This window comes from Rosa chinensis, chromosome 5, assembly GCF_002994745.2.
Source record: "Rosa chinensis cultivar Old Blush chromosome 5, RchiOBHm-V2, whole genome shotgun sequence".
In the NCBI taxonomy this organism is placed as follows: domain Eukaryota; kingdom Viridiplantae; phylum Streptophyta; class Magnoliopsida; order Rosales; family Rosaceae; genus Rosa; species Rosa chinensis.
In genome coordinates this window covers 24,171,440-24,199,076 of record NC_037092.1, presented here as the reverse complement: position 1 = coordinate 24,199,076, position 27,637 = coordinate 24,171,440, and the positions used below count along the sequence as shown (strand labels likewise).

The window sequence follows — 27,637 nt, the reverse complement described above, 5'->3', positions numbered from 1 at the left end:
TATTGTTCATCGATGTATTCCAAGAAAGAACACCCTATCTATCATAGATCAAAATGCCGAAGGCACTAACGAAGCAGATGCCTGCTTTAGAGATGGCAAATATACTCAGCAGATATAATAGGTCACCATTAATCTTCCTTTTGAATCTTGTACAGAGGAAGAAAAGGAAGGAGAGGATCGATGGTTTGTGGATACCCCAATCAGAATCTTTTGCAGTCCCGATGTCTTTGTGAAGCAGCCAATGCCGTTCCGTGCAAACAAGTCATTGAAGCAATCTACTCATCTAGAAGTAACATCAGATGAAAAATTGAAAACAATGGGAATTCCACATCAATCGAAGAATAAAGAAGACGAGGGAACTAACAACCCAAATAGAATGGCGCTTGAGGGAGGAGAGAGTAGAGGGTGGTGCCGTTCAGAGCTCCCCGAGGTTGCCAGTAGCTGGTGCGAATGAGAAAAGCAGGGGGGAGACGGCAATCCGAGGTTGGGAGGGAGATCAAGGGACGCTAGGTTGAGGCCTTCTGTGGCTTCATTAGTCATATAACTGATACTCAAGTACCTCCATCGGGAGTTCGAATTTAACTTCACCATCTCAAAATTATGTCCAGGTTTCTATGAACATAATTTTTTGACGGTCATGTTAAAAGCGGTACATACCGGTTCATACCAATTGATGCACCTTTTGCTGTTAATGTCACTTAAGTTAGAAATTACAAGGCTACTCAGCATCATGTAAATAATGATCATATAACAAAAGGATGAGTATCATGGTCAGTTCCTTAAAGGTCCTTAAAAAGATAAAATTATAAAGATCCATAGGACCTGATAGTGTTACATAGATCCAAATGATACTTGACAATGAAACGGGAGGGGGGAATGCAAACGGAAAACAACCATATAACACTATTTTTTGGAGGATTTCATTGCTTGGTATTCTAAGGACAGGAGTGATAAGAGACTAGCCTAGTATCTTGAACTTCGCTGTTAAACCTACTTACATCTCTCAACACACCAAAATTGTCATTGGCACAACTAACCATTTTCCAGCAACAAATACTTAGAAACCAAAGAAACCGAGCTCACTGGCTCTCTCTTTCTCGAAGGTCTCAAAGTACTGATAGATGATGGTCACTGCAAGCAGGATTCCTGTTCCAGAACCAATTGCACCCATGAAATCTGCCAACACGGTCAATGCACCAATGCACATGCCTCCGAAAGCTGCAGCTGTGGGAATGTAGCGGTTCAGCTCCTTCTGCAAGTTTGACTCACGGTGACCAGGCATCACCATTTGTTGTTCCTGCAAATTATAATCAGTAGTGTTAAATGCATAGAAAAAAAAATGTCTAGTATCCACACTGGAGAATTTCTATAAATGTTGGTAAGTTAGGTTCAGATTTATATTGGCAATCAGGATACATCTCCTCTGGCCACTAAACATGAAAACCATATTGTCAAACAAATGGGACAGAAGTTAATAGAGAGCAGAAAACGAGTAGGTTGGGACCAAACGGGTCATACCAACCAAGTAATATCATGAAGAAAAATTTTCAAAGAACTGAAAAATTTCCGAAACTTGCAACAAAGAGACCTCATCAAAATTGAAGATATTAGAACTGCTGGGATTTTATACCTTAAGCTGCTTGGCAACATCCTTGGCAGAGGATCCAGATACTTCAATCCATGTCTTTGAGAAAAGAGCACATGCTGACAACATAAAGACGAGATAGAAGAGTGCGTGGAAAGGGTTGGCCGCCATATCAGCTAAGCTGCAAGATATCAATGAAGCAGGAACATAATCATCAGATTTACCAACAAAGAGCAAGATTTTAAGCTTTATCAGGCATAGAAAATAAAATCTTCCAAAAGGAAATATTCTAATTACCTTGAAGGTGCAGTGATATAGTATGCTAGACCACCAACAGGAACGAATTGTCCGCCTGAGTACTCAGATTCCTTCCATTTGCCCAAAAGATTCACAAGGAAATTTCCACTGTACCTCCTATATAGCAACTGTACAATAAAGTAAAGAAAATGGTTACAATGGTATCCCCAATGAGTCCATACAAGTACCCAACTAACAAACTCCAGTACCTGGGAGATGAAGTAAAGGTTGGAGACAAGTGCAGACTGCAAAATGATGGGCATGTTGGATGTGTAGAATAGCTTGATAGGATAAGAACCCTGCTGTCCACGGGCATTCTTTGATCTGACAGGCAGAACCACACGGAACCCTTGGAAGTAAATGACTATAAGGAAGATCAAGACTGTGGCAAGCAGATTGGTCACGTTTGGAAGATTCTGCCGGTAAAAGGCCTCCCGAAGTGCTCGAACTTTATCTGTTCGAGTAATCAACAGATGGAATAGAGCAATAACTGCTCCTTCAAACTCAGCTCCTCGGCCACTGTTGATGGTGGTGGGGCTGAAAGCCTTCCAGATAATGTTTTCACTGAGAAAGAAGGAAACAACTGTTAAAATTTGAAGAACAAAGACACTTGACTGACAAACTACTGAATTGTCATGAAACAAATCTTGTGCTGAACAAAGCAAGAAGACAGAAAAGAGGACCAACTCACCAGATATTGGTAGCAATGAAAAGAGAAATTCCAGAGCCGAGACCATATCCCTTCTGAAGGAGTTCATCCAAACATATCACAATAATGCCAGCGAAGCAGAGCTGGATGATGATAAGGATGGCATTTCCAACTCCGAGTTGGCCAACACTACCATACATGCCAGATAGAACATAGGCAACTGCCTCACCAATAGCTATCAGGATACCCAATAACTTTTGTGCTCCATTTCTGGGACAAATAAAAACACAGAAATCAGCATGTGGATGAAATAGCACAAACTGCAAAAGCCATTCCATCACAGAATAGAATGCTCATCAACACAGAACCACACATAGAAAACTCCAATACAAATTAAATGTGATCTACTAATCACAAGTTGCATGCTTTTACAGAGCATGTTCCATCAAATACATATATTATAACAACTATGCAATCAAACCATGAATACAAGCAATGCTCAAGCTAGTACTGTTCATTTCTAAATTCCTATGCACCATGACCATCACCAACCATATTTCTAAAACAGTAGAAAATAATTGATATCATATTCGGTGAACTTAACACAGGCAATGGAAGCTAAAACTCTTTTTCAGAGTTTTCAACTTTCAAGCATGTTTTAAACATTTTCTCCTAACAACCATTTCTGCTGCATGCATCACCAATTTCACAACTGATCACATCACATAAAATCTTTTTTCAGCGCTTTCAAGCATGTTTTAAACATTTTCTCCTAACAACCATTTCCGCTGCATGCATCACCAATTTCACAACTGATCACATCACATAAAATCCAATGGGCTTAAATATACTTACAGGAGGGCACGATCCTCGCGCACATTGTTGTCAACTTCAATAATCTTTGACCCGGCAAGGAGCTGCATCACCAGCCCAGATGTGACAATTGGGGTGATCCCAAGCTCCATGACAGTCCCCCGATTGGAAGCGAGAATAACACGCATCCAATAGAAGGGATCTGCTCCCGTGGTGGAGTGAATGCCATACAGAGGGAGCTGACTGCACACCAAGAAAATGAAGAGCGAGATGACAGTGTAGATGACCTTCTCTCTGAACGGGACTTTCCTATCGGCGCTCTGGACTTCCGGCAAAAACGAAAGGAAGGGCCGCACTAAATGAAGAACCCTAAATCCACCTCCCATATTGCTCCTCCGTCCACGCTAATCACACCTGCTCCAAATCAATTCACACCAATTCAGATCCAGCTAATTCTTACGAAATTGAAATGCGGAAACACGTGCATACATAGATTCAATCATAAGGATCCAAACATTCATACAATAAACACATCAAACGGATCGAATTCGATTTTAAACAGATCTGAGAACCAATCGAATTAACGAGATGTAGTAGAGTATTGAAATCGAGATCGTTAGGGACTGACCTTGCGGATTGGGATTGAGGGAGCTCCCCTACGAAACCCTAGAAATGGGTTTTTCCGTTCGATCTGAGAGAGCTGCAGAGTCGGATTTTGGATCTGGATTTTACGGACTTTGTGAGATAAAGGGGTTTGGGTCCGGCGTTACAAATAAAGGGCCTTCGTGAGTGAGGACACGAGGTCAACACGAATAGATGGTCGACACGTGGAGGTTTAGACGACGTGGATAAGACACGCTAATTTCTTGAGTCCACTTTGACTCCTATTGGAAACTTGAATCCTTCCATGGGCGACATTTCAATTTGGTGATATACGACATGTGAGGCTGTTTTGGAGTTTTTCTAGATTTTTTTTTTTTTTTGAGGAAAATCTAGATACGTTATTCGAATAATATATATATATAAATATATATATATATCTTACTCATATTTCTACAATATCGAGATATTCAGTTTTTATGAAAATGTCATCAATTTTAAGTTAGAAATAGTGAGATCACTACAAAATGATACCATATCCTAATGGACATCCGATCTGATTCACCTTCCTAAGACGGATCAGATCCATATATTTGGTTTATTATAATTACTAACTCTGCATTGGTAAATTCTTTTATACACCTACAGTGTATGTGAATCAACAAATATAATAGATCTCAACGGTTGATATTTATAAACATTATTTTTCATAATAAAAAAATGTACTAGACATGTCTAACAATTCATTTATATTAGTAAAAGTACATATCGGTGCACTGAAAACTCTCATCTTCATTTAATTTCGATTTACCTTTGTATATGTTGTATTAGCTTTCTTTTCTTGGACCTCTTGTTTGAGCCATACCCTATTGGGCCTACCGACTTCAGACCGTCCGTTGCCGTTTGGGTTCTTCTCTTCTTAGGTGGTTTTTGGGCCATTTGTATTTTCATTTCCCAATTTTCTTTTTCTATACCAAACTTTTATCATTTCTTCCTTTTGAATTTCAAAAATCCTTTCTTTCTCGGGAAAATTACAATCTTTTAGATCTTTTTTCTAATCCAAGAAAAAACGTAAAAAGGAAAGTAGAAAACGAAAAGGTAAAAGCACGACGTAATTTTAATCGTCTGCCACCACTAAAAAACGAATCAGAGATTCAGAGCTTCCGACTCACTCGTACTGCTCCACTGAGACCGGCCCCTCAGTAAAAACCCAGATGAAGAATCGTACTTGCTTGCACAACGGCTAAAAGAGTCATGATCTTCTCGAAATTTTAAACCCAACACGCAGTAATCCATAGCTCACCCACTATTTGCTCACCTCATTAACAATGACAAGTTCCCTTTTCTTCATCACCATCGTCACTCTCACAGTCGCTTACACCCTCCAATTCAAAGCCCATGCTGCTCCTGCAGGTAGCTTTGATTTGGGTTTTGTGTTTTGATCTGTTTGGTTACTGGGTTTGCTTTGTTTTTTCAATTGCTTCACTTTTGTAAAGAGTTTAGTGTAGTATTACTGTGCAGCTTTATGTAGATAATCAGATACCCGGTTCTGTTTTTCTTCGTTGTACTTGAATTGGTAGTCTTTTCTGTAAATTGTTCTAAGTTGGGTTTCTGTGATCTGTTTTTGGATATTGGGTATTTTGGTTTCTTATTATTAGTTGGCTTATGGTGTTATTTGGATTGAATTTTGTTTGCTCAGGGCCATTGATAAAGCACTTGTCTTCCCTTGTCAAGTGGACGAGGGCGGCATCCGCCAAAGCACCCCAATCAGGTAAATATGAAGTGACTGTTGTTTTTGGTATCTTTGTTCTTGGATTAGTGGTTTGTTAAGCGTAAGAATACTCAGTGGTGTGTATTATACGGTTTTGTTGTATTGCAGATGGGAATGTTGTTCAGTTTGAGAGTGGGTACTTAGTTGAGACTGTTGTGGAAGGAACTGATATTGGAGTTGTTCCTTTCAAGATCCGCATTTCAGAGGATGGCGAACTCTTTGCTGTGGACTCCGTTAATAGCAACATTGTTCGGATTACTCCTCCGCTGTCCCAATGTATGCAAAAGTATTTACTTGTACCGTTTTACCATATTTGAGACTGTTCCTGTTCTCTCTCTCTCTCTCTCTCCCTCTCTCTCATAGTACAAGGGTTTCTTTGACACTTTGAAATGTTAGCTTGTTTGGTGCCAATAATTTCTTAAGAGAAAGTATTGCATGCACAACGATTCCTTATTCTTATGTGATGTTTGGTTCCATTCTTGGAAGAAAATTGAGCTTATTAAAAGGTTGTACAAGAGGACGAACACCATAGTTCTTCTGTTGTGTGGGATATAGAATGAATTTCGGCTTTGTTTGATATGGTTTTCTCTTACCGTTACTCATATTCATAGTGATGGAGGTTTTGTTAAATTATGGAAATCCACTTGTCGAGCTATAGGATCAACATGATTTTTCCATTTACATACAGGTTCCTTGATTTAATATTATTTAATATTTCATTGCTGCAGATAGTAGGGGAAGATTGGTTGCTGGATCATTTCAAGGTTATACAGGCCATGTTGATGGAAAGCCAAGTGATGCTCGTTTCAATCATCCAAAAGGTGTAACCATGGATGATAAAGGGAATGTATATGTTGCTGATACCTTGAATCACGCCATAAGAAAAATTGGAGAAGCTGGTACGTGTACTTCATGTAATTTTTGCAGTCAGGTGGAAGCTTATACTGATTTATCCCGGTAACACGTGAGACTAAATTATAAGGAAAGTTATTAGGTTTAAACATGCATATATGTACTCATGCATGCATGGTGTCTTATTTATTTTGAGTTACCAAACTTAGATACTCAAATCTAACTTTTACATGGGACTCTAGGCTGTTTATAATTCAATTTCTTGGAGATGTATTGGGAACCTTGCTTACAAATCCCTTAAAAGAGCCTCAAGGTGGATTTTCTATAAGTTATCTTGCTAAAATTCTAGAACAAACTTTCTGCAGGTGTGACAACCATAGCTGGTGGAAAATCAAATATTGCTGGCTACAGGGATGGACCCAGTGAAGATGCAATGTTCTCAAACGATTTTGATGTAGTATATGTCCAGCCTACTTGTTCCTTGCTTGTTGTTGATAGAGGAAATGCTGCTCTTAGGCAGATATCTCTCAACCAGGAGGATTGTGATTATCAGTACAGTTCAATCTCTTCCACAGGTTTACTCTCATATTTCTTACCTTCAATCTTTAATAATTAAACATATATTTTGATGATTAATGATATAGAAACTCTTTTACACGTGTTGTGGTGTTGTTGAATTGAAAATAGCTTCACCATACAGTGTGTAGGCAGGCATCCTTTCATGTACATACCATTTCATTGTATACCTGATTCTCCTTTTAGTTAATGCCAGTATGAGTCACATCTTCTACTTCATGCATAGATTTTGTATAAATTCACATCTTTGAATCAAGATGTTAACATAGAAGGTCTATGTCTCATCATGAAGAAAAGAAGTGTGGGTAAGGTCTATGCCTATAAGCCGGCCATCAGCTCATATGTAGTTTTGTTGCCATTTAACTAAGGAATAGAAACGGCAGCCATCTTACTCTTGATGATATGAAATTGAAAGTTCATTTAATTGAATTTTAGTGACTGCTTGATGTAATAGCAAGAGTAAAATAATAACAAAACCTTTGAGCCCTCTTCTCCATTGGTTCAAGCCACTTCACAGGAAAGTAAGGATAGCATCTTTCTTTATCTCACTGGCCGTTAGGCCATGCTGTAGGACAACCTAGGCATATCTGTGTTTAAGGACTTAGAGGCAGGATTTTAGGGTTGTAGAGTGTGGAATGAAGGGGACTGTGGTTAAAAGTCTGTCATTCCCCATCAGACCGTCTAGTGCCTTTCGATTTCCCAGGTTATATTTTATAGTCTTGGTCATATCATCCGAAGAAATGGAGAATACCAAATTGATGTGGAGTCAGTCAACACTTAGCTGCGGTTTTCATACTGCTTCTGTCCTGAACCAATCTGGAATCTATGTCTAATTACTTTCATACCTAAACTCAGTGCTCAGGAAACATTGAGTGGCCACTAAAACTGAACTCCAAAAGAAATCAAAGAAATCACATTGTCAGTCTTCATTTCTGTCAAAGTCACAAAGTTGCCAATCACTAAAGTGTGGAAGACTTCAGATGCGATAAGGGCTATTTTGGAATCATGGTTGATCAAAGCACTTAGATAATTTCCTTTACCACCCTTTTCTAGGTTAATCTATTACATAGGTCTCGTTGGTAGCCATGACATGTTTTTATGTGTATGTGTGTCTGCATATAAAACAAGGATATTCTTCCGATCAGGGGTAAGATATTGAGGGTAAGCATAAATTTGACTCTTGGAGATGAGTATCTAACAAAACTAATTGCTATCACAATTTTAAGGGTTAGGGACACACTCTCCAACAAACTGTTGGTTATATGCTGTATTGACCTGTTGACAATTGCATGTGTTTATTTTTTATTTTTTATTTTTTATTTTTTATTTTTTATTTTTTATTTTTTATTTTTTATTTTTTATTTTTTTGAAGATTTTAGTCATTTTGTAAGGTCAGGATAATCATGGGTTATATGCTGCATTAAAGCTTATGGTACATATACATATGATATTTGATCATGATCAAAGGTTTCAATTCTACTTCGGGTTGCACTGCTTCTTTCTGACTGATCTTTTGGATCTTTGGCAGATGTCCTTATGGTTGTTGGTGCTGTCTTGATAGGCTATGCCACATGCATGCTTCAGCAGGGTTTTGGACCTTTCTTCTCGAGAACGGTAACCTTTTACTTATGATCTAGTTGTCCAGAAAGTAGAAAATTTAAATGGCCCTTGTTCCAGTCATAAGATCTACCAAGATTTTATTCATTGTTCTCCCATCTCAGATAACATTCCAAGTATAAATCTTTATTTAGTAATATTTTATTTATCAGTCTTTTTTTGTTTTACTGGTAGTGCATGTTTTAGTTTCACGGTTCTCTGAAGTAGTTTTTTCTCATGGAAAGGTAACATATGGGCATTAGTGCCCATTCTGTAGTTTACCATTTTAGTGTTCTTGAAAGTTGAAAGCTGCTTTTTTGGTCTTGTCTGTTCAAATTTATTTATTTTTTTAAGCCAATGAAGCTACGTACTTTTGGTAAATTAATTTGTGCAACGTTGCTTCTTCGCTTATTCTAATGCATTACTGGTGTAGCAGCAACCTTCAGAGAGTGAAACTAAAGAACATGCAAGCAATGAAAAATCCACTCCAGTTGTGGAGATTGTGAAAGAGGACCCAGGATGGCCATCTTTTGGGCAGCTTATAATTGATCTATGCAAGATTGGACTTGAAGCAGTGACAGGCACATTTCTTCAGTTCATTCCCTCTCGGTTCATGCCTGGTGGTTCTCACAAAGGCCTGACACCATTAAAAGATTCTCTCAGGATGCCTGAGGAGGAAGCTGAGACCCCGTTAGTTCACAGGCAAAGCACTCCTGCTCCTCTGTCTGAAACTCGGCAGTCCCATACTCCCAATGCAAGTGATAGATATTCAGATATGAAGCCCTCAAAGATAAAGTCAAGTAGCTTTAAAGACCCCTCTTTGCCAAGCAAGCACCGGTCTTCAAAACGCCAGGATTCTGCAGAATTCTATGGATCTGGTGAAAGATCTAAGAGCCAGAAAGAAAGAACACGGCATCGCCAACGAGAGAAGAGTGGAGAGGTAGTTTTTGGGGCCGTTGGGACAGAATCGAAACCTGTGGACATGAAGACAGCAGCAGGTTATGACAATCAGAAGTTTGAGAACTACAATATGAGGAGCAGGTATGGACCTGACAAGTCATACCGGTTTTAATCAAACTTCAACATGGTTACTACCGTTGTCAGACCTGCTAATTTCCGCTAGGTTTTGCCTGATCTAGAATGTGTATCCCTGTATTCCATTTTGAGCTTCGGCTAGTCTGGAATTTGATTCTATACGGATATGTGCTTTAAGAGAACAAATACAGATGATTTAGCTTGCGCTCACAATCTAACATTAACTACATAGGATTCTAATCCAGGGAGCATAAGCTACTGTTTTGTTGACCAATTTGACATGCAGAAAAGGATTTTGCACAGTTTATAAATCCAGTTTGATCATGTCTAGCTGCGCATGATCGCTATTCGTATAATCACGACGAATTGTACTATATTATGGTAAGCGAAGCAAAAACTTAACATCATTGATTCATAAAAAGGTGGAATTATGTAGATTTAAAAATTCAAATTGTACTAGTGACATGGCATAAGATCTTAATTCTTAAACCTCAAAAAAAAAAAAAAAAAAACCTTTGCACTTGGAGCTTATGCAGCAGTAGGAACTGAGAATTGTCTATAGGCTAAAAATCAAATTTTTGGGATAAAGGCTGATACCATTCACAAGAATTGCCAATGTCTTCATGTTATTTATGCAATAATTGAAGGCAATAAAAATAGGCATTGCAGTTGGATTGAATTTTCAAAAAAAAATCAAACAGTTAGAAATGAAAATATAATACAATTTTATGTAAAGGAATTGGCAGCAAAGTGGGGTCCACCACTATTGGTTAGGCTTGGGATTGGTTTGGCTTGGCTCTGGAACAGGCCTATACCGATACCGATACCGAGTTTATAGTCGGCTCGGTTATGTTCGAGATGCCGGAATCTCATCTGCAATACCGATTAGTCTCGAAACCGATCGGTTCGGTATCAATCGATACTAATCGGTCTAAACTGCTTTGAATATCAAAATGCAAAGCAGAACTTGGAACTACAAAAGTACAAATAACTAAAATAACAAAATAAATGGTTAACAAATCACATAATAAAATCAGAACTCAAAAGTGCATAACTGCATATAGTTCCCAGTTCCCACTGTCCTAAGCCTATCGGCTTAATATTACATGGAAATGTCCACAAACCAGTGAAACCACAGTAGCAATTGAAATAAGTTCATGAAAATATGAAACAATCAAGTTGAAAAATGAAAACTAAAAGAGTCCATCCTTGCGGCATAAACCAGAAAGTCAGAAACTGATCACATCAAGGCATCAACTATTTTCTGAATCATCAAACACCATTTCTTCAGAGTCATCTTCACTGAGTTGAACAACTTCATCATCAGTTCCAATACCATTCTTTCCCTTAGCTTTTGGAGGAGGACAAGAGGTTGAAGAGGCTGAGGTTACATGATCTACATACCAAAGTACAAAACACAAGAAACTGTAGTCAGAATGTAAAAAATAAATGCAAAAACTGAAATGTAAAAAGCAAAAACTGAAAAATAAAAAAACAAACACAGAAAGTTAGAAATCTGCACCTTTCTCACACTTTTCATAGAACTCATAATCTTTGATGCATGGTGCAACTAATATCATTCCCCCTCAACCAACTTTGTAGACAAATCAATGCTTCGACAGATTTAGGAGTCAATGAACTCCTAAAGTTGTCGATTACTCTCCCTCCGGTGCTAAAAGCGGACTCCGATGCAACTGTTGAAACTTGAACAGCCAACACATCTTTGGCTATTGCTTGAAGTATAGGGTACTTGGCTCCATTGATCTTCCACCATAACAGAATCGGGAACTCAAACCCTTCCTTCCCATTTGTGAATTCAAGAGGGTCCAGCAAGTATTTGTGTACTTCGTGTGAAACCACAGCCTCATCAAGCTCAGAAACTACTTTCCTCCAATCATTGATGTAAGATTGTCTTCCTCTGCTGCCGGTACTTGTTACAGTGCTTTGTGAAGATGAGCTTTCAACTTCTGTTTGACCTCTCTTCTTTGCAGGGGCTCTTTTGGTGCATACTCTTCATACAAGGACATCAACACATCACGTAACTCCCTCGTTTTATTCTGCACATCTTCCAATTCAAACCCTTCATTTGTCAAAAGATGAGTTACATGCCTTAGCTTGAATCTAGGATCAAGGATCAGCCCCATAAAAACCAAAGGATTCAAATCCCGAAATTCACCATAATACTTGATGAATTTTGACCTCAAAACCTTCTCGGTGTCCGAACCTGTTGCAATTTCAGGTTCTATGAAGAGCTTGCTAATCTCCGATTCGATTGACAACACATCATGAAAAGTGGTATGGATTGTGGGCCTATTACTTGCACTAACTCTTAGAGTTGTTTCATAGAACACCCTAAGAAACTGCACAAACACTTCTGCCTTATCCCATTCTTCCTCGGATGGAGCCCCACTCTAGGCCTCTTGCTTTTACTTGGAACCAAATTTCCTTCCTCATCATACTCTTTCTCAGGCTCTTTGAAATAGGCTGAAAAGCCGCTGTCTGGTTGCTCGTCCATCCTTGCAAAGGCTGCTTTGAACTTCAAGGCAGCTTCCAACATTAAGAATGTTGAAGTCCACCTCGTGGGAACATCCATAACAACCAATCCTCTGCAAGGGATCTGTTCCTGTTCTACACATGCCTTAAAACTATCCAACCTTGCTAGTGAAAACCTAACAAACTTCACCGCATTTCTAATGGCCAGCACTGCTCTATTTAGTCTCTTCAGCCCACTACCAACAATCAAATTACAAATATGGGCAGTACACTAACATGCATGTACTGACCCTCTAAGATTGATTGTGGTTTTTCTCTTTTGTTAAGTTTAGACCTAACAAACTCAATAGCACACTTATTGGCTGCTGCATTATCTACTGTGATGGTTAAAACCTTGCTAATCCCTCATTGAAGCAAACAAGACTCAATCAAAAGACCTATGGAATTTCCACTATGATTAGAAATAGTGCAAAAATTGATTATCCTCTTATGCATTACCCACTTATCATCGATAAAGTGTGTTGTTAGCACCATGTAGTTGAAATTTTGAACACTTGTCCAAGTGTCAGTGGTTAGGCAGACCCTATAGTGTGCTAAATCAGTTTTCAACTTCTTCTTTGTCTTATCATACAATGTAAGAAAATGTTTCACCAAAGTTTTCCTGCAAGGGACCTTAAACATCGGCACTGGAACATGACAAAAATGCCTAAACCCTTACTTTTCAACGAAGCTAAAAGGAAGCTCATCAACTACTACCATTTCAACACATGCTTTCATAACTTCATCAGGATTAAATGCTACCATTTTCATAGAATTACCCTTACTTTTATCACCAGCAAGCACTTTCTGATTTTTATCTATCGCTCTCCTTCCGGGATAATACTTACATGATTTGTTTATGTGCCTAATCATCCCTTGAGTCCCATTTTTGTAAGAATCACAAGCATAGTCTCCTACAGGACCCTTAGGACAATATATACACTTAGCCCTCCTAAATTCTTCTACAATATCTTCTTGACCCTTTACTTAATGACTTTTATATCTTTATATTCCTTAAAGTGCTCCCACACCCAACTACGTTTTCTATCAGCTCGAGGATTGTTACTAACCTTTTCAAACGAGGAAGATGGAGCTCCTGCTTGAGTGACATCTTCTTCAGCTCTCTCAGGGATTGAGGGAGATCGAGGTACCAGTTGAAGAAACAACTAGACTAGAATTTGCTTCGTTCTGTCCTTGAGATATCTTCTTACTGCTTTTGAACTGAAACAAGTAAATTACACAACAGTCAGATTAGTCGATTACATATAAACATGCAAATGCAATGCAGGTTATGAAGTTATGAACATGAAAATGAAAAATGCAATGTAGTATGAACATTTATACATAGTATTAACAAATCTAATTACAAACAACTCCATAGCAGACAACCATGGTGCTTGTTTCAGTTGTTTCCAACTTTACAACATATCCACAAATCAGATCCAACCACTAATCAACCCCAAATTCACAGAAACCTCACAGATCCAACCACTAATCAACCCCAAATTCAATCATGCTGCTGCAAAGTACAAAGCATGAATGAAAACAGAAAAATCTGAGAAAGTGAGAGACTTACCCGCAATTTTCCCATTGATTCAGAGTGGGAGGCTTGAAGAATTGAGTTGAGTCAAATCGAGGCTCTTAAATCTTAACTTCTTCACTCTTGAACTCTGATTTGGTCTCTGTGAAAGGACTGAGAGAAGTGACCGAGTGAGAGCCTTCGATTCTTCGATGGAGGGGAGAGAGGAGTGAGACCCTTCGATTCTTCAATGGAGGGTAGAGAGGAGTGAGAGCCTTCTAATTCGAATCTCCTCTCTGGGCCTTCGAATCTTCGATGGAGGGCAGAGAGGACTCATAGGAGAGGCACAGTTTAGGAATTTAGGGTTTGTGAATTGTGTGAGTTGAGAATGGCAGAACCCGAAATGAATTGGGAGTTTAGGGCTGAGTGGCTGACATTTACGACAAGTCGAGCTTCCTATTTAAAAGATTAGAAAATCAGGTCGGGTCGGACAATACGGTATCTATTTGACCCATACCGATGCCGACCCGTTTACATCCTTTTCGGTACAATTCGGTTCGGGAATATGTGGAACTAAATTTGCAAACCGACCTGATCAGTATAGGCTCGAATCGAACGGTTTCGGTCTCGGTTTGTCTGTTTGGAATTCCCAGGCCACTATTGGTTGAGCAAAATTGTGCAGGCAAAAACTGCCTCTCGAATTCATTAGGCAAGTGGGATCCATGCTCAGTCCTTAGACTATTCACGGTTACTGTATCATCCTTTTCTTCTAATTAACCAATAGGCAAACTATTGGTATTTGAAACGTCTACTGGTGGCTGCTGCATATGCTCTTATAGAAGACTTGTCTTTTGCCTTTCAAAATGGATGGACTAATTTAGAGATTGAATGTGACAATGTGGTAGTGTCAACAATCCTCAATGAAAATGACGCTGGCTCTGTGTTAGTGGGACTAATTGATGATATCAAGGCCTATATTGGTGACTTTCCGAGTGTCCTTGTTGTCTTTGAAGGCTGTAATGCTTTCCGGTTTTGGCTTGATGTCCCCCTGATTTGTAATAGACGTCTACCGGAAGCCAATGACTGAAAATTCTATTGGGGGGCAATCGACGTCTATTGGGGGCAATACAGGTTTATTGCCCCTCTATTGGGGGGCAATATAGGTCTATTGGAGGACAATAAACCTTTCCCCTATGAGATCTCCAATGACCTCTTTGGGAACCTCCGGCGAGATTTTTAGAGAAGTCCGGTGGGTGGCGGCAGGTGACCGGAATTCGACGGTAGGTGACCAGATTCCAGCGATCGGTGCCCGGACTCAGACGAAGTCTCCTATGGTTTCTCTCTCTTCCATCTTCTCTCTCTCTCTCTCTCTATGTAATAAAAGGGTGAGGGTAAAATAGTCTAAAAAAAAAAATTGGGTATTAGGGAAGACCTTGTTAGAGTTTTCATGGATAAAAGGGAATTAAAAAAACTTAATGGGATAAGTGGGAAAAAAATTCCTAAAATTAGGATAAATAGACAAAAACCCTTATAAATTCCTAAGATTAGGGTTTAGGCCGGGACGCAGGAAAACTCTTGCCTTGCATATACGTAGATGCAACATGGATTGTTCGAAACAAGCACGTTTTGATGAAAAGCCAACAGAAGGATTATCAATGGCGCCTCACATTCCATTCGAGGTAATCACTAAAATACTTGCAAAACTTCTTGTGAAATCCTTGTTGAAATTTCGAGTTGTGTGCAAGTCATGGTGCTCCTTAATCTCAACTAGTCAATTCGTCAAAAAACATCTATCAAGCAATACTAGTATCCCCAAAAAAAATAATCCAGCTGAGTGCTGATGTCTTAACATTTTACTCTCTATATGATTCCAAACTAGTCGAGGAAAGTTCACCAATCAAGTTCCAGATCGAAAACCCTACATTTCATTGCATCAATAATAAGGCATTCAGTTCTTTCTGGATCATGGGTTATTGTGATGGTTTGGTATTTGTATGCGTAGAAACTTTACATCCTGAGAGTTGGATCTTCCTATGGAATCCAAGTACAAGAGACTCCAAAATATTACCACGTGGAGTAGTAGACAATGGCTGTTTTTCTTGCTGCGGATTTGGTTATGACTACAATAGTGACGACTACAAGGTGCTAATAGTGGTTCCTCCAGAAGAATCTATTGATAATTTCCAAGAATACTCTAGTGATAAATCCATGATTTACACATAAAGAACAAATTCTTGGAGAAGGATTCAGGATTTCCCTCTTGATACTAGTTGTAGCATGGTTGATATCTCTGCTACTCTTGTAAATGGAGCTCTGCATTGGATGGCGAGGCAAGGATCGAATAAGTCGTGGGTAATAATTTCTCTTGATTTAACTACTGAGAGATACATGGATGTGCCGCAACCTGATTTTTATGGGACTCCTGTTGAGCATATTGGAATTGGGGCCTCAAGAACAAGGTGCTTATGCTTAAATGTTTACAACGGTGCTGGTCGTTGAAGTTATGATTTTTGGGTGATGAAGGAGTATGGGGTGCAAGAGTCTTGGACTATTTCGCTCAAAATCCCATACATGGTTGACGATGTATGTGTCGATGGCCTAAGACCGTTGACATGGTATTCTGAAAATGGGAAAATTTTGTTCAATAGAGATGGGAAACGGGCTACTTACAACACAAACAAAAATTCAGTTAGGTATTTGCGTCCAACAACTAGTACTTATTATTCATGTCCTCGTGGTGATGTTTATGTTGAGAGCTTTGTTTCACCCAATGCTTATAGTAACCGTGAAGTCAAAGAAATTAACCACCTCAGTATCAATGTAGGAAGAACAAGAAGACGAGTGATAAATGTGTAGGCAAGATAGAACAAAGGTATTTGGTTTGATGTCTGGCTTAAGCCTAAGAATACTGCTTTTCAAATTTATGTTTCTTATGGATATCATTTATTAATTGGTCCCCGAATTTGTGTTGATTCTTAATTTGCCTTTGCTCGTGTATCTTCTTAAATTTCTTAATTTTCTTTTAGAAAATTGTGTTAGGTCATTGCCATTACTCTCCATCCAAAAATTCCGTTAAAGGGTTAACGTGGCAGTCTTTCCATGATAAAATGACTATTATACCCTCACTTCATTTTTTTAATTAATTAATTAATTATTTTCTCTCTCTCTCTCTCTCTCTCTCTCTCTCTCTCTCTCTCTCTCTCTCTCTCTCTCTCTTTTTTTTTTTTTTTTTTTTACAGTCGACATTGGAGCTTTCTAATAGTACCCTCTTCCTTCTCTTCCTCCATCACTCGTCACCATGCTGCTGCGCCGAAATCTCTTACCCAAACCCTTCTCTCCTCTACTCAATCACCACAGTCCCCTTCTCCACTCCTACTCCTCCGTCGCTGGGATCTTAACTTCGAATTGCTCTGCATTTCCAAGCCCATATCCAAATTGCCCACAGCTTCGGCGGCAAAGCCATCGTCTCGGTCGTCGACGCCTTAAAGCCAAGACTCCTCAGCTACCTAGCCACCCAGAGCCACCAAACCAACCCAACCCGGCTCGATGCACCCACTAGTGCACCCATCATAACTTCAACCCCTTCACCGATCCCATCGATTTTCGTAGCTCCTACGGCGACTTCTTCTCCTATGCCGCCTCCGATTCCCACGGTGACGTCAGCTGCTTCGATTTGTAGATCGAGATGGAGAGGGTGGGGCGCTTGGAGGCTAGGGTTTCAATTTAGGGTTTGGTGAGGGTTTCGATTTGGGGTTTGGTGAGGTTGAAGCAGGCGTTGAGGGAGTGGGAGTGGGCGGCGTCGTGGGTGGTGGTGGTGGTCTGAGCGGCGGCGGCATCGTCATAGTCGATGATGAGAAGGACAGCGAAGAACTGGTGGGGGAAGTTGGTGAGCTTGATTTTGCAGAATCAGGGAGAGGAGGTTTTGAGTTTTTCAAATTTGGGGATTTGGAGAGAGAGAGAGAGAGAGAGAGAGAGAGAGAGAGAGAGAGAGAGAGAGAGAGAGAGAGAAATCACTGGCCATGGGCTCGGGCCAGGGGAGGGTGAGCACCACCGAGGGCTGAGTGACGGTGATGGCGCCGCAGAAGAGGAACCCAACTTGGGGTAATTCTGGTTGTAGAGAACAGTGAGAGAGAGAGAGAGAGAGAGAGAGAGAGAGCCTTAGTGAAATTGGGAAGAAGAGAGAGCAATTTGCCAATTTCCCCAAAAAAAAAGAGAAAAAAAATAATTAATTAATTAAAAAAAATGAAGTGAGGGTATAATAGTCATTTTATCACGGAAAGACTACCACGTCAGCGCTTTAACAGAATTTTTGGACGGAGAGTAACGACAAGGACCTATTCGTTTGAAATTTTGAAGTATAAGGACTAAACGTGTGAAATTAGAAGGTCAAGGACTGAAGTGTTTTTAGGGCAAAAGTTCAAGGACTAAATATTAGTCCTAAAAAGAAAAAAATTATGAAGAATCTCGACGAGAGAATTTTATCAATTGGTCTTTCCTAATGTCAAGGGTGTAATTGATCTCCAAATAGCATATGTTATCATCAAGAAACTGGAACACACAAAAACAAAAGAGCAAAGTAAATCAATAAGATATAGCTTTCTGACAAAAAAAAAAAAAAAAAACATAAGCTGAAACAAATTAAACCTGCTTTCTGTAATTCTAGAAGTAAAAAAGCCTGTAGGCTTTCTAGCTATATAAATTGTCAGAGTGGATAGCTTGCTCATTATTCTTATATTATAAATGGCTGGAAAATGTCTTGGGAAGAAGGCTGTTATCTCTGTTAATGGGGATGATGATGGTGACTACGATAGTGTTATGTGGCAGTGATGGCAATGACTAAGCAAGCAGGAGCCTCCTAATTAACATATATAGCTATAGCTCTCAGAACAAAATATACATTGAGATCCAAGAAAGTTGGAGCAGAAAACCTAGAGCAAAGCCGTCTACTTTCAATGCCCTGTTCGACGACGACGTCCCAAACAGTCTACTTTCAATGTCGCGTCTGACGACGCATTCTTAGGACGTCGTTGTCGGACGGGCAACCTCGTTTTGCGAGTCTTCTGGCGAGGGACAATGGTCTTGGGGATGAATCTGAAGCTTGGAAACTCCTATGGAGAGAGTTCGGCAGGCAGTGATGCGTTTCCGATCTCCTCATAGGCGGAGGACGAGGGCAAGGGTGGAGCAACAGAGGGGATCTGGTATCTGTTGGAGACTACTAGCTTCCAGACAGGCGGTCATGGCTTTTTCCCCGGAATCGGGGTTATGGATTGCTGATGGTGGTCGCAAGGATTGCTCCTTACTTCAATCAGATTTCAGATTGAAATCAAGATCTTGGGCAATCTGGTTGGCTATGTCAGTGGGCGTCCTGTGGAAGTTTGAGGTGCTATTCTGGCAACGCTGGTGGTGTGCAGCCGTGTGAGGCAGCTCGGCTGGTGTTGGCCTGGTCCTGGGCTTCTGGGCCTACAATGGTGGGCTTGCTTTTTATTGTTTTTAATAATTAATTGGGTCTAGGCTTCTGCCTTAGGCCCAATCTAATTTACCTTTTACTTATGTTGCTTTGTTAGCATAATTAAACGTGGCTTTATGCCGGCAATAAGTCCCTCCCATTTTGGGGTTGGGCGACGTGGGCTCTGTCCCGGACTACACTGGTTTGCCCTAGTTAGGCAGCGAGCCCCTTCCTTTGTCAAATGGTCGCAACCTCCTAATGGCAGGATGAAACTAAGTGTTGCCGGATTCATTTTCCGGTGGCAACATAGTGGGAAAGTTGCTCTTATTAGTATATTATGACTTTGAGTACTAAGTATTTACTTTCCGGTATGTCACCACCTTTGTAGAGAGAATAGAGTAGCCAAAAGTGCACTCTTCGCTAATTGGTGCTTTTTAGAATACATATCCTTAGTCGAGACGCCCGTTATTATCTCGGGTGGTTCTCTTAATGCTTATTGTAATTTGGAGTTTAGGCTGTATGTCCTCCCCCATGTATTTTATGGTTTCATTAATGACTAAGGCTTAAAAGCAGCCGTTCTGGCCCTTCCTAAAAAAAAAAAAAAGTACATTGAGATGCGAATAAAATGTAAACATTAACATTTGGCTCACAAAGAAAGCTAGAATAATGATCAAACATCCAACTAACAGGGGCTTCAAGAAACTTAAAAAAAAAATGTCATAACCTTGCTGAAACTTGTAGTTATTTGAACAAACTGTAGTTATACACAAAAGTGCAGCTTCTCAATAATTAACAATCAGAAAATCTAATCTAAGAGAGTACGCTGTAAAATAGCCTAATTATTTCTGATGTTCAACTAACAAGCCCAAGGGAGGGAGCAGTCTGATTTCAATTTTCTAATTAAGATAGTGTGTAGAATATTCAAAAGAATCCCATTTTATAAAAAATACACACCGAATTGGAAGGAAGAAGCCACAGAAAATAACTTTGCCCTCATCATTCCTCTGATCGATGACACACAAAACAATCTTCAATCCACTACTAAATCAAAACCCACAAAATTGAATTTGACATCAATTCTTAACCCTAAAAATTGTGCCAAATTGAAATCATACTTATATTGAATTGATTGATTGCCCCAAATTGAAGAGGAAGAGTAGAAGAGAAAATGAGACTGTGACAGATTGAGAGGGAATGAAACTACGAAAGGAATGAGAGCTTATGGCAGTCAAGGTTCTAGGTTTGGCTGTTTGGGTGTTGGGACTTTGGGTGGGCTTGACCAAGCCTATACCCACAAAAAAAAAATTAAAAAAAAGGATACATATAGATTTTTTTTTGGGGGGGTTCCTCCCTACACTCTACTTGGATCCACCAGTGAATGGGATTGATTGATATATCGTTGGCAAGTTTCTGAGTGTCCATATTCGGCATGTATTTCGTGAAGCAAATAGTGTTGCACATAGACTTGCATGGTTAGGAGTAATGAAAAGGAGTGTATAGTTAGAAGAGGCACTCCGCACTCGGTTTGATCCAAGATGTCTCTTTAAAGACTGTAACTTTCTGAATTTGGCTTGATGTCTCCCTCGTTTGTAATGTTGCTTCTGTACAATAAAAGGGATGGGAATGCCCCAGTGATGGGATCCCATATTTTCCAAAAAAAAAAAAAAAAAAACTCAAAAAAGCAGGCACGTACGTAGCATTTTTTTTTTTTTAAAGAAAAGAATTATAAAACAATTAAAAGACACTAAATAGAGGAGCCTCTAGGGCAAACCATAGTTTGATCATGTCAAACAGAATAGCAATAACTGTGGTAGGCCTCATCATATGGCCCTTGGGCCCTAAGCCCACCCGACCCGTAGGGCCGAAGCCCGGCCCGGCCCTTCCATTAGGGCGGGCCGGCCCGACCCTTTCTCAAATAGGGTAGGGTAAGGGTCATGCAAATGAAACTCGGTCCTATCCTACGGCCCGGCCCGATTGAGCCCGAAAGGGCCAAGCCCGGGCCGGCCCGGCCCTAAAAATTATATTTTAGTTTTATTATTTTTCTATATTACATATTTACATAAAAAGAAATAAGAAATATGTTATTTTAGAGAATGGGTATTAGATTGAACATTTGAACCCAATTAATTTATGTAAATCTAATTTTTATATCATACACTCCAAAGAGAATGGACACTAATTTTTTTATAAATCTATATTTATATATCATACACTCCAAAGAACAACCTCTATCAATTCAAAGAAAATGAGAAAATCAACCGTTTGATGTGATTATTACAATAAATTATGCGTGTGGTTAAAAATTTAGTTAATTTCACCATAGTTTCGAACCCGATCGGATTGGTCAACCATATTCACTTGTATGTTTTCTTGGTTGACCGATGGCGTGACAACCGCAAAACGTGCTAATTTTTTTACATCACATTTTTAAATATTTCATCAATGGATGTGCGTAGATATAAGATGAAAATTTCAAATTTAATTACAAATATGTTGGTTTATACCAATTTGCCTCCTAAAGTTGTATAACTTATACATTGCATTTAAATGATTGAGGTTACCCTCCATGAGCAAAATGGGGGACGAAATGGAATTTTTTAAAATAAACCGCTGGATGTTGTTTTCATATGAATATATGTTAGTGGTAGAAATTTCAGCAATTTCCACCTTCGGTTGGACCTCGATCTACCCGGTCAACTTAATACCCTAAATAGAACATAAAACAAATATGCTCTTAACCGGTCCTTGGCAATTCACTTTTTTCGATCTTTCAACTCCCACACTCTCATGGGTAGGGGGTCTACTTACGGATGTCAAAATTCCGCAACGTTTGTCCACGCATGGTGCTGCTCCCCTTAGGGAAGTTTGCTTGTGCAAAGCATTGACCGCTACGTTGGACGCCTTATTCACGGCAGATCGGCCTAATTTTTTTACACAATACCTATCAATGTTGTATAAACATATGAGAATTTTTCAGATTGGTCGATTTTCATTTCAAAATTTTTGGATCGCACATAATCCTTATATGCCTTGTAATGTAGTATAACTAGTTTATTAGGCTTGTTACCCTCCATGAGCAAAATGGGGGACGAAATGGAATTTTTTAAAATGAACCGCTGGATGTTGTTTTCATATGAATATATGTTATTGGTAGAAATTTCAGCAATTTCCGCCTTCGGTTGGACCTCGATCTACCCGGTCAACTTAATACTCTAAATAGAACATAAAACAAATATGCTCTTAACCGGTCCTTAGCAATTCACTTTTTTCGATCTTTCAGCTCCCACACTCTCATGGGTAGGGAGTCTACTTACGGATGTCAAAATTCCGCAACGTTTGTCCGCGCATGGTGCCGCTCCCCTTAGGGAAGTTTGCTTGTGCAAAGCGTTGACCGCTACGTTGGACGCCTTATTCACGGCAGATCGGCCTAATTTTTTTACACAATACCTATCAATGTTGTATAAACATATGAGAATTTTCAGATTGGTCAATTTTCATTTCAAAATTTTTGGATCGCACATAATCCTTATATGCCTTGTAATGTAGTATAACTAGTTTATTAGGCTTGTTACCCTCCATGAGCAAAATGGGGGACGAAATGGAATTTTTTAAAATGAACCGCTGGATGTTGTTTTCATATGAATATATATTTGTGGTAGAAATTTCAGCAATTTCCGCCTTCGGTTGGACCTCGATCTACCTGGTCAACTCAATACCCTAAATAGAACATAAAACAAATATGCTCTTAACCGGTCCTTGGCAATTCACTTTTTTCGATCTTTCAGCTCCCACACTCTCATGGGTAGAGGGTCTACTTATGGATGTCAAAATTCCGCAACGTTTGTCCGCGCATGGTGCCGCTCCCCTTAGGGAAGTTTGCTTGTGCAAAGCGTTGACTGCTACGTTGGACGCCTTATTCACGGCAGATCGGCCTAATTTTTTTACACAATACCTATCAATGTTGTATAAACATATGAGAATTTTCAGATTGGTCGATTTTCATTTCAAAATTTTTGGATCGCACATAATCCTTATATGCCTTGTAATGTAGTATAACTAGTGTATTAGGCTTGTTACCCTCCATGAGCATTGTCAGATTGATCAATTTCCATTTCGAAATTTTTGGCACGCCGAATAAGCCATAATTTTTTTTTAGTTTTTCTATTTTTTAATTACGTTTCTCTTTTTTCTATAATATGCAATTTATCTCTTTCTTTGTAATTGATTTCATAAGTTTTGTTTTCTTTAATTTCTATTTTCTTTGTTACACAACAATTAATATTGGGAGATTTATACAGATAGTTAATTGAATATAACCACCTTAAGTAATATTAATAAATGTTATAAGTTACAAGTATTATATGAATATAAAATATGTTCAATAAAAAACAATGAGTCTTTTATCACCAATATATACCATTAAGCCATATTTTGAGAAGAAAAAAATAATGTTTTTTTTTTTGTTAAACAAAATAAGGCCCTTTTTGGCCCATTTCGGCCCTATTTGGCCCTATTTGAGGGCCGGCCCGACCCGGCCCTTTCGGCCCTAACGGATCGGGCTTTTCGGGCGGGTAAGGGTTAGCATATTTAAGCCCCGGCCCGACCCTAAATTTTGTTGACTTTGACTTGGCCCGGCCCGGCCCGACCCTAAGCCCTAAAATTTAGGGTAGGGCCGGCCCTAACCCGGCCCATGATGACCCCTAAACTGTGGGGTGAGGCAGGTCCCATATCCAAACAAGACTTGCATCAAGATTATGACTCATCTTTGCCAATAAATTAGTAGCAAAGTTAGCTTCTTTGAAAATGTGTTGAAATTTAATATTATCAAAACATGTAGACACAGTGTCAGTACACCACAACTCATCGAGCCATTGACAAAACTTGTCAAATCTTTATATTGTCACCAAGAGTGGGATCCACTACCATTGGTTGAGTAATTGTATAGGCAAAAATTGCCTCTCGAATTGGTTGGGCAAGTAGAACCCATGCTCATTCTTTAGACTATTCACGGTTGTCGCATCCTCATTTTTCTCCTAATTAACCATAGCAAGCCTATTGGTATTTGAAACGCCTATTGCTACATATGCTCTTATAAAAGATTTGTCTTTTGCCTTTCAAAATGGGTGGACTAATTTCGAGATTGAATGTGACAATGCAGGGGTAGTGTCAGGGACTAATGATAATGACGCTAGCTCTGTGTTGGTGGGATTAATTGATGATATCAGGGCCTATGTCGGTGAGTTTCCGAGTGTCCATGTTTGACATGTATTTCATGAAGTAAATGGTGTTACACACAGGCTTGCACGATATGTTAGGAGTAATAGAAAAGAGTGTGTATGGTTAGAAGAGGCACTCAGTTTATCCAGGATTTTCTCTTTGACGTCCCCCCAGTTTGTAATGTTGCTTATATACAATAAAAGGGATTGGAATGCCCCAGTGATGGGCTCTCATATTAAAAAATAAATAAATAAATAAATCATATATGCCTTTTATGAGGTTCTTTTATTTTATTTATTTATTATTATTATTATTTTTAAGAAAAGAACTATGAAACAATTAAATGACACTAAATAGTGGAGCCTCTAGAGCAACCATAGTTTGTTCCTCTCAAACAGAATAGCAACAACTGTGGAGTGAGGAAGGTCCCATATCTAAACAAGACTTGCATCAAGATTATGACCCATCTAATTTGCCAATGAACTAGCAACAAAGTTAGCTTCTATAAAAATGTGTTGAAATTTGATATCATCAAAAAATGTAGCCACAGTATCAGTACACACCACAACTCATCGAGCCATTGGCAAAACTAGTCAATTCTTATGTTGTCACTATTAATTATGAAAAATTTAAGACACTAAATAGAGGAGCCTCCAGGGCAAACCATAGTTTGATCATGTCAAACAGAATAGCAATAGCTGTGGGGTGAGGCAGGTCCCATATCCAAACAAGACTTGCATCGAGATTATGACTCATCTTTGCCAATAAATTAGCAGCAAAGTTAGCTTCTCTAAAAAAGTGTTGAAATTTAATATTATCAAAACATGTAGACACAGTGTCAGTACACCACAACTCATCGAGCCATTGACAAAACTTGTCAAATCTTTATATTGTCACCAAGAGTGGGATCCACCACCATTGGTTGAGTAATTGTGTAGGCAAAAATTGCCTCTCGAATTAGTTGGGCAAGTAGAACCCATACTCAGTCTTTAGACTATTCACGGTTGCCACATCCTCATTTTTCTCCTAATTAACCATAGCAAGCCTATTGGTATTTGAAACGCTATTGCTGCATATGATCTTATAAAAGATTTGTCTTTTGCCTTTCAAAATGGGTGGACTAATTTGGAGATTAAATGTGACAATGCAAGGGTAGTGTCAGGGACTAATGATAATGACGCTAGCTCTGTGTTGGTGGGATTAATTGATGATATCAGGGCCTATGTCGGCGAGTTTCCGAGTGTCCATGTTTGACATGTATTTCATGAAGTAAATGGTGTTACACACAGGCTTGCAAGATATGTTAGGAGTAATAAAAAGGAGTGTGTATGGTTAGAAGAGGCACTCGGTTTATCCAGGATTTTCTCTTTGACGTCCCCCCGGTTTGTAATGTTGCTTATATACAATAAAAGGGATTGGAATGCCCTAGTGATGGGCTCTCATATTAAAAAATAAATAAATAAATAAATCATATATGCCTTTTATGAGGTTCTTTTATTTATTTATTTATTTTTTTAAGAAAAGAACTATGAAACAATTAAATGACACTAAATAGTGGAGCCTCTAGAGCAACCATAGTTTGTTCCCCTCTAACAGAATAGCAACAACTGTGGAGTGAGGAAGGTCCCATATCCAAACAAGACTTGCATCAAGATTATGACCCATCTAATTTGCCAATGAACTAGCAACAAAGTTAGCTTCTATAAAAATGTGTTGAAATTTGATATCATCAAAACATGTAGCCACAGTATCAGTACACACCACAACTCATCGAGCCATTGGCAAAACTTGTCAATTCTTATGTTGTCACTATTAATTATGAAAAATTTAGGGGTCATCAGTGGGCTGACCAGACATGATTAGAATTAATTTCAGGTTTAGCCAACTTTCTTTTGGAAAAACAGAGATTATAAATTGGGTCCTTGACCCAAAGCACCCAAATTGGCCATAGTTATTACACTTATCCCAACAACAAATTTTTATTCTCACTTATCATGTTTAAAGTAAAATGATAGTTTTGCCCTTGACGTAATTAATTAATTGATTACAACCTACCTACCTCTCTCTCTCTCTCTCTCTCCCTCCCCCACCGCGCCTCCGCCTCCCTCCACGACTGCTTTAGCAACTTTGACGACGCTTTCGACCAGATTCGTGACTCGCTCCGGCTCTCTCTCTCTCTCTCTCTCTCTCTCTCTCTCTCTCTCTCTCTCTCTCTCTCTCTCTCTCTCTCTCTCTCTCTCTCTCTCTCTCTCTCTCTCTCTCTCTCTCTCTCCCCCTCCCCCACCGCGCCGCGGCCTCCCTCCACGACTGCTTTAGCAACTTCGACGACGCTTTCGACCAGATTCGTGACTCGCTCCGGCAAATGAAGAGCCTCGGTTCGGGTCTCGAAAGGTCGGTCAAGTCCGACGTTTCGGAGATGATCTGGAAATTCAAGGACCCTCGTTGATGAATACGTCTCGATGGAGGAGGAATACTGCTCGTCAATCTCAGAGTTTGGTAGTTCGGCTCGGATTAGGTTGCCGGTGGAGGAATACTGCTCGTCGATGTTAGAGTCTAGTAGTCCGACTCGATTCGGGTTGTCAGCAATCAGTTCAGGTAGGATGAGCTCGCTGGGCAAGGTAAGGCCTAGTCGGTGGCTGTCAGTGTGTGGGTTGTCGCCGGCGTGAATCAGGCATCGTTGATCTGGGAGTTGTGGTCGAGTTAATACGGGGTCTGATTACAACATCTGGAAAAAAAAAATTTATTTATTTATTTATTTTTAATTTGGGTGGAGAATAGTGCTACTTTTGTGTTGCAAATCAAAATGGTGCTACTTCTATTTTGCAACAGAAGGTTCGGAACAAAAGAAAAAAAGAAGGAAAAAAAATGCTTTATTGCTCCCAATAGATGTCTATTGGGGGGTAATAGACGTTTTGAATTGATGTAATCTCCTTGTTTTTTTTTTTTCTTTAATCAAAGTTTTATTTGTCTAAATTTAGGGAGATTAGTTCTCATTCCAATGACTGAAAATTCTATTGGGGGCAATAGACGTCTATTGGGGGTAATACAGGTTTATTGCCCCTCTATTGGGGGGCAATATAGGTCTATTGGAGGGCAATAAATCTTTCCCCTATGAGATCTCCAACGACCTCTTTGGGAACCTCCGGCGA

At 39.4% G+C, this 27,637-nt stretch overlaps 2 protein-coding genes across 3 annotated transcripts; one reads left to right on the top strand and one right to left on the bottom strand.

Annotated features, from left to right (window-relative positions):
* Positions 1–748: 748 nt before the first annotated feature.
* Positions 749–4,133, bottom strand: LOC112164731 (protein transport protein Sec61 subunit alpha). The gene is made up of 7 exons (XM_024301026.2): positions 3,973–4,133; positions 3,387–3,758; positions 2,574–2,801; positions 2,092–2,446; positions 1,883–2,010; positions 1,631–1,766; positions 749–1,297 (listed from the first exon to the last, which is right to left on the bottom strand). Exons 2-7 carry the CDS (start codon positions 3,728–3,730, stop codon positions 1,058–1,060), a joined length of 1,431 nt encoding a protein of 476 aa, XP_024156794.1. The 5' UTR covers positions 3,731–3,758; positions 3,973–4,133; the 3' UTR covers positions 749–1,057.
* A 931-nt stretch (positions 4,134–5,064) lies between these two features.
* LOC112167443 lies at positions 5,065–10,018 on the top strand. Of its 2 annotated transcripts, none has more exons than XM_024304468.2 (7): positions 5,065–5,357; positions 5,644–5,715; positions 5,824–5,991; positions 6,444–6,614; positions 6,933–7,142; positions 8,672–8,757; positions 9,173–10,018. In XM_024304468.2, the coding sequence occupies exons 1-7, from the start codon at positions 5,273–5,275 to the stop codon at positions 9,809–9,811; spliced, it is 1,431 nt and encodes a 476-aa protein (XP_024160236.1). In that variant the 5' UTR covers positions 5,065–5,272; the 3' UTR covers positions 9,812–10,018. The 2 variants fall into 2 exon arrangements, with proteins under 2 accessions (XP_024160236.1, XP_024160237.1); XM_024304469.2 differs by having other exon boundaries at positions 5,066–5,357; positions 9,176–10,018.
* The last annotated feature ends 17,619 nt before the right edge of the window (positions 10,019–27,637 follow it).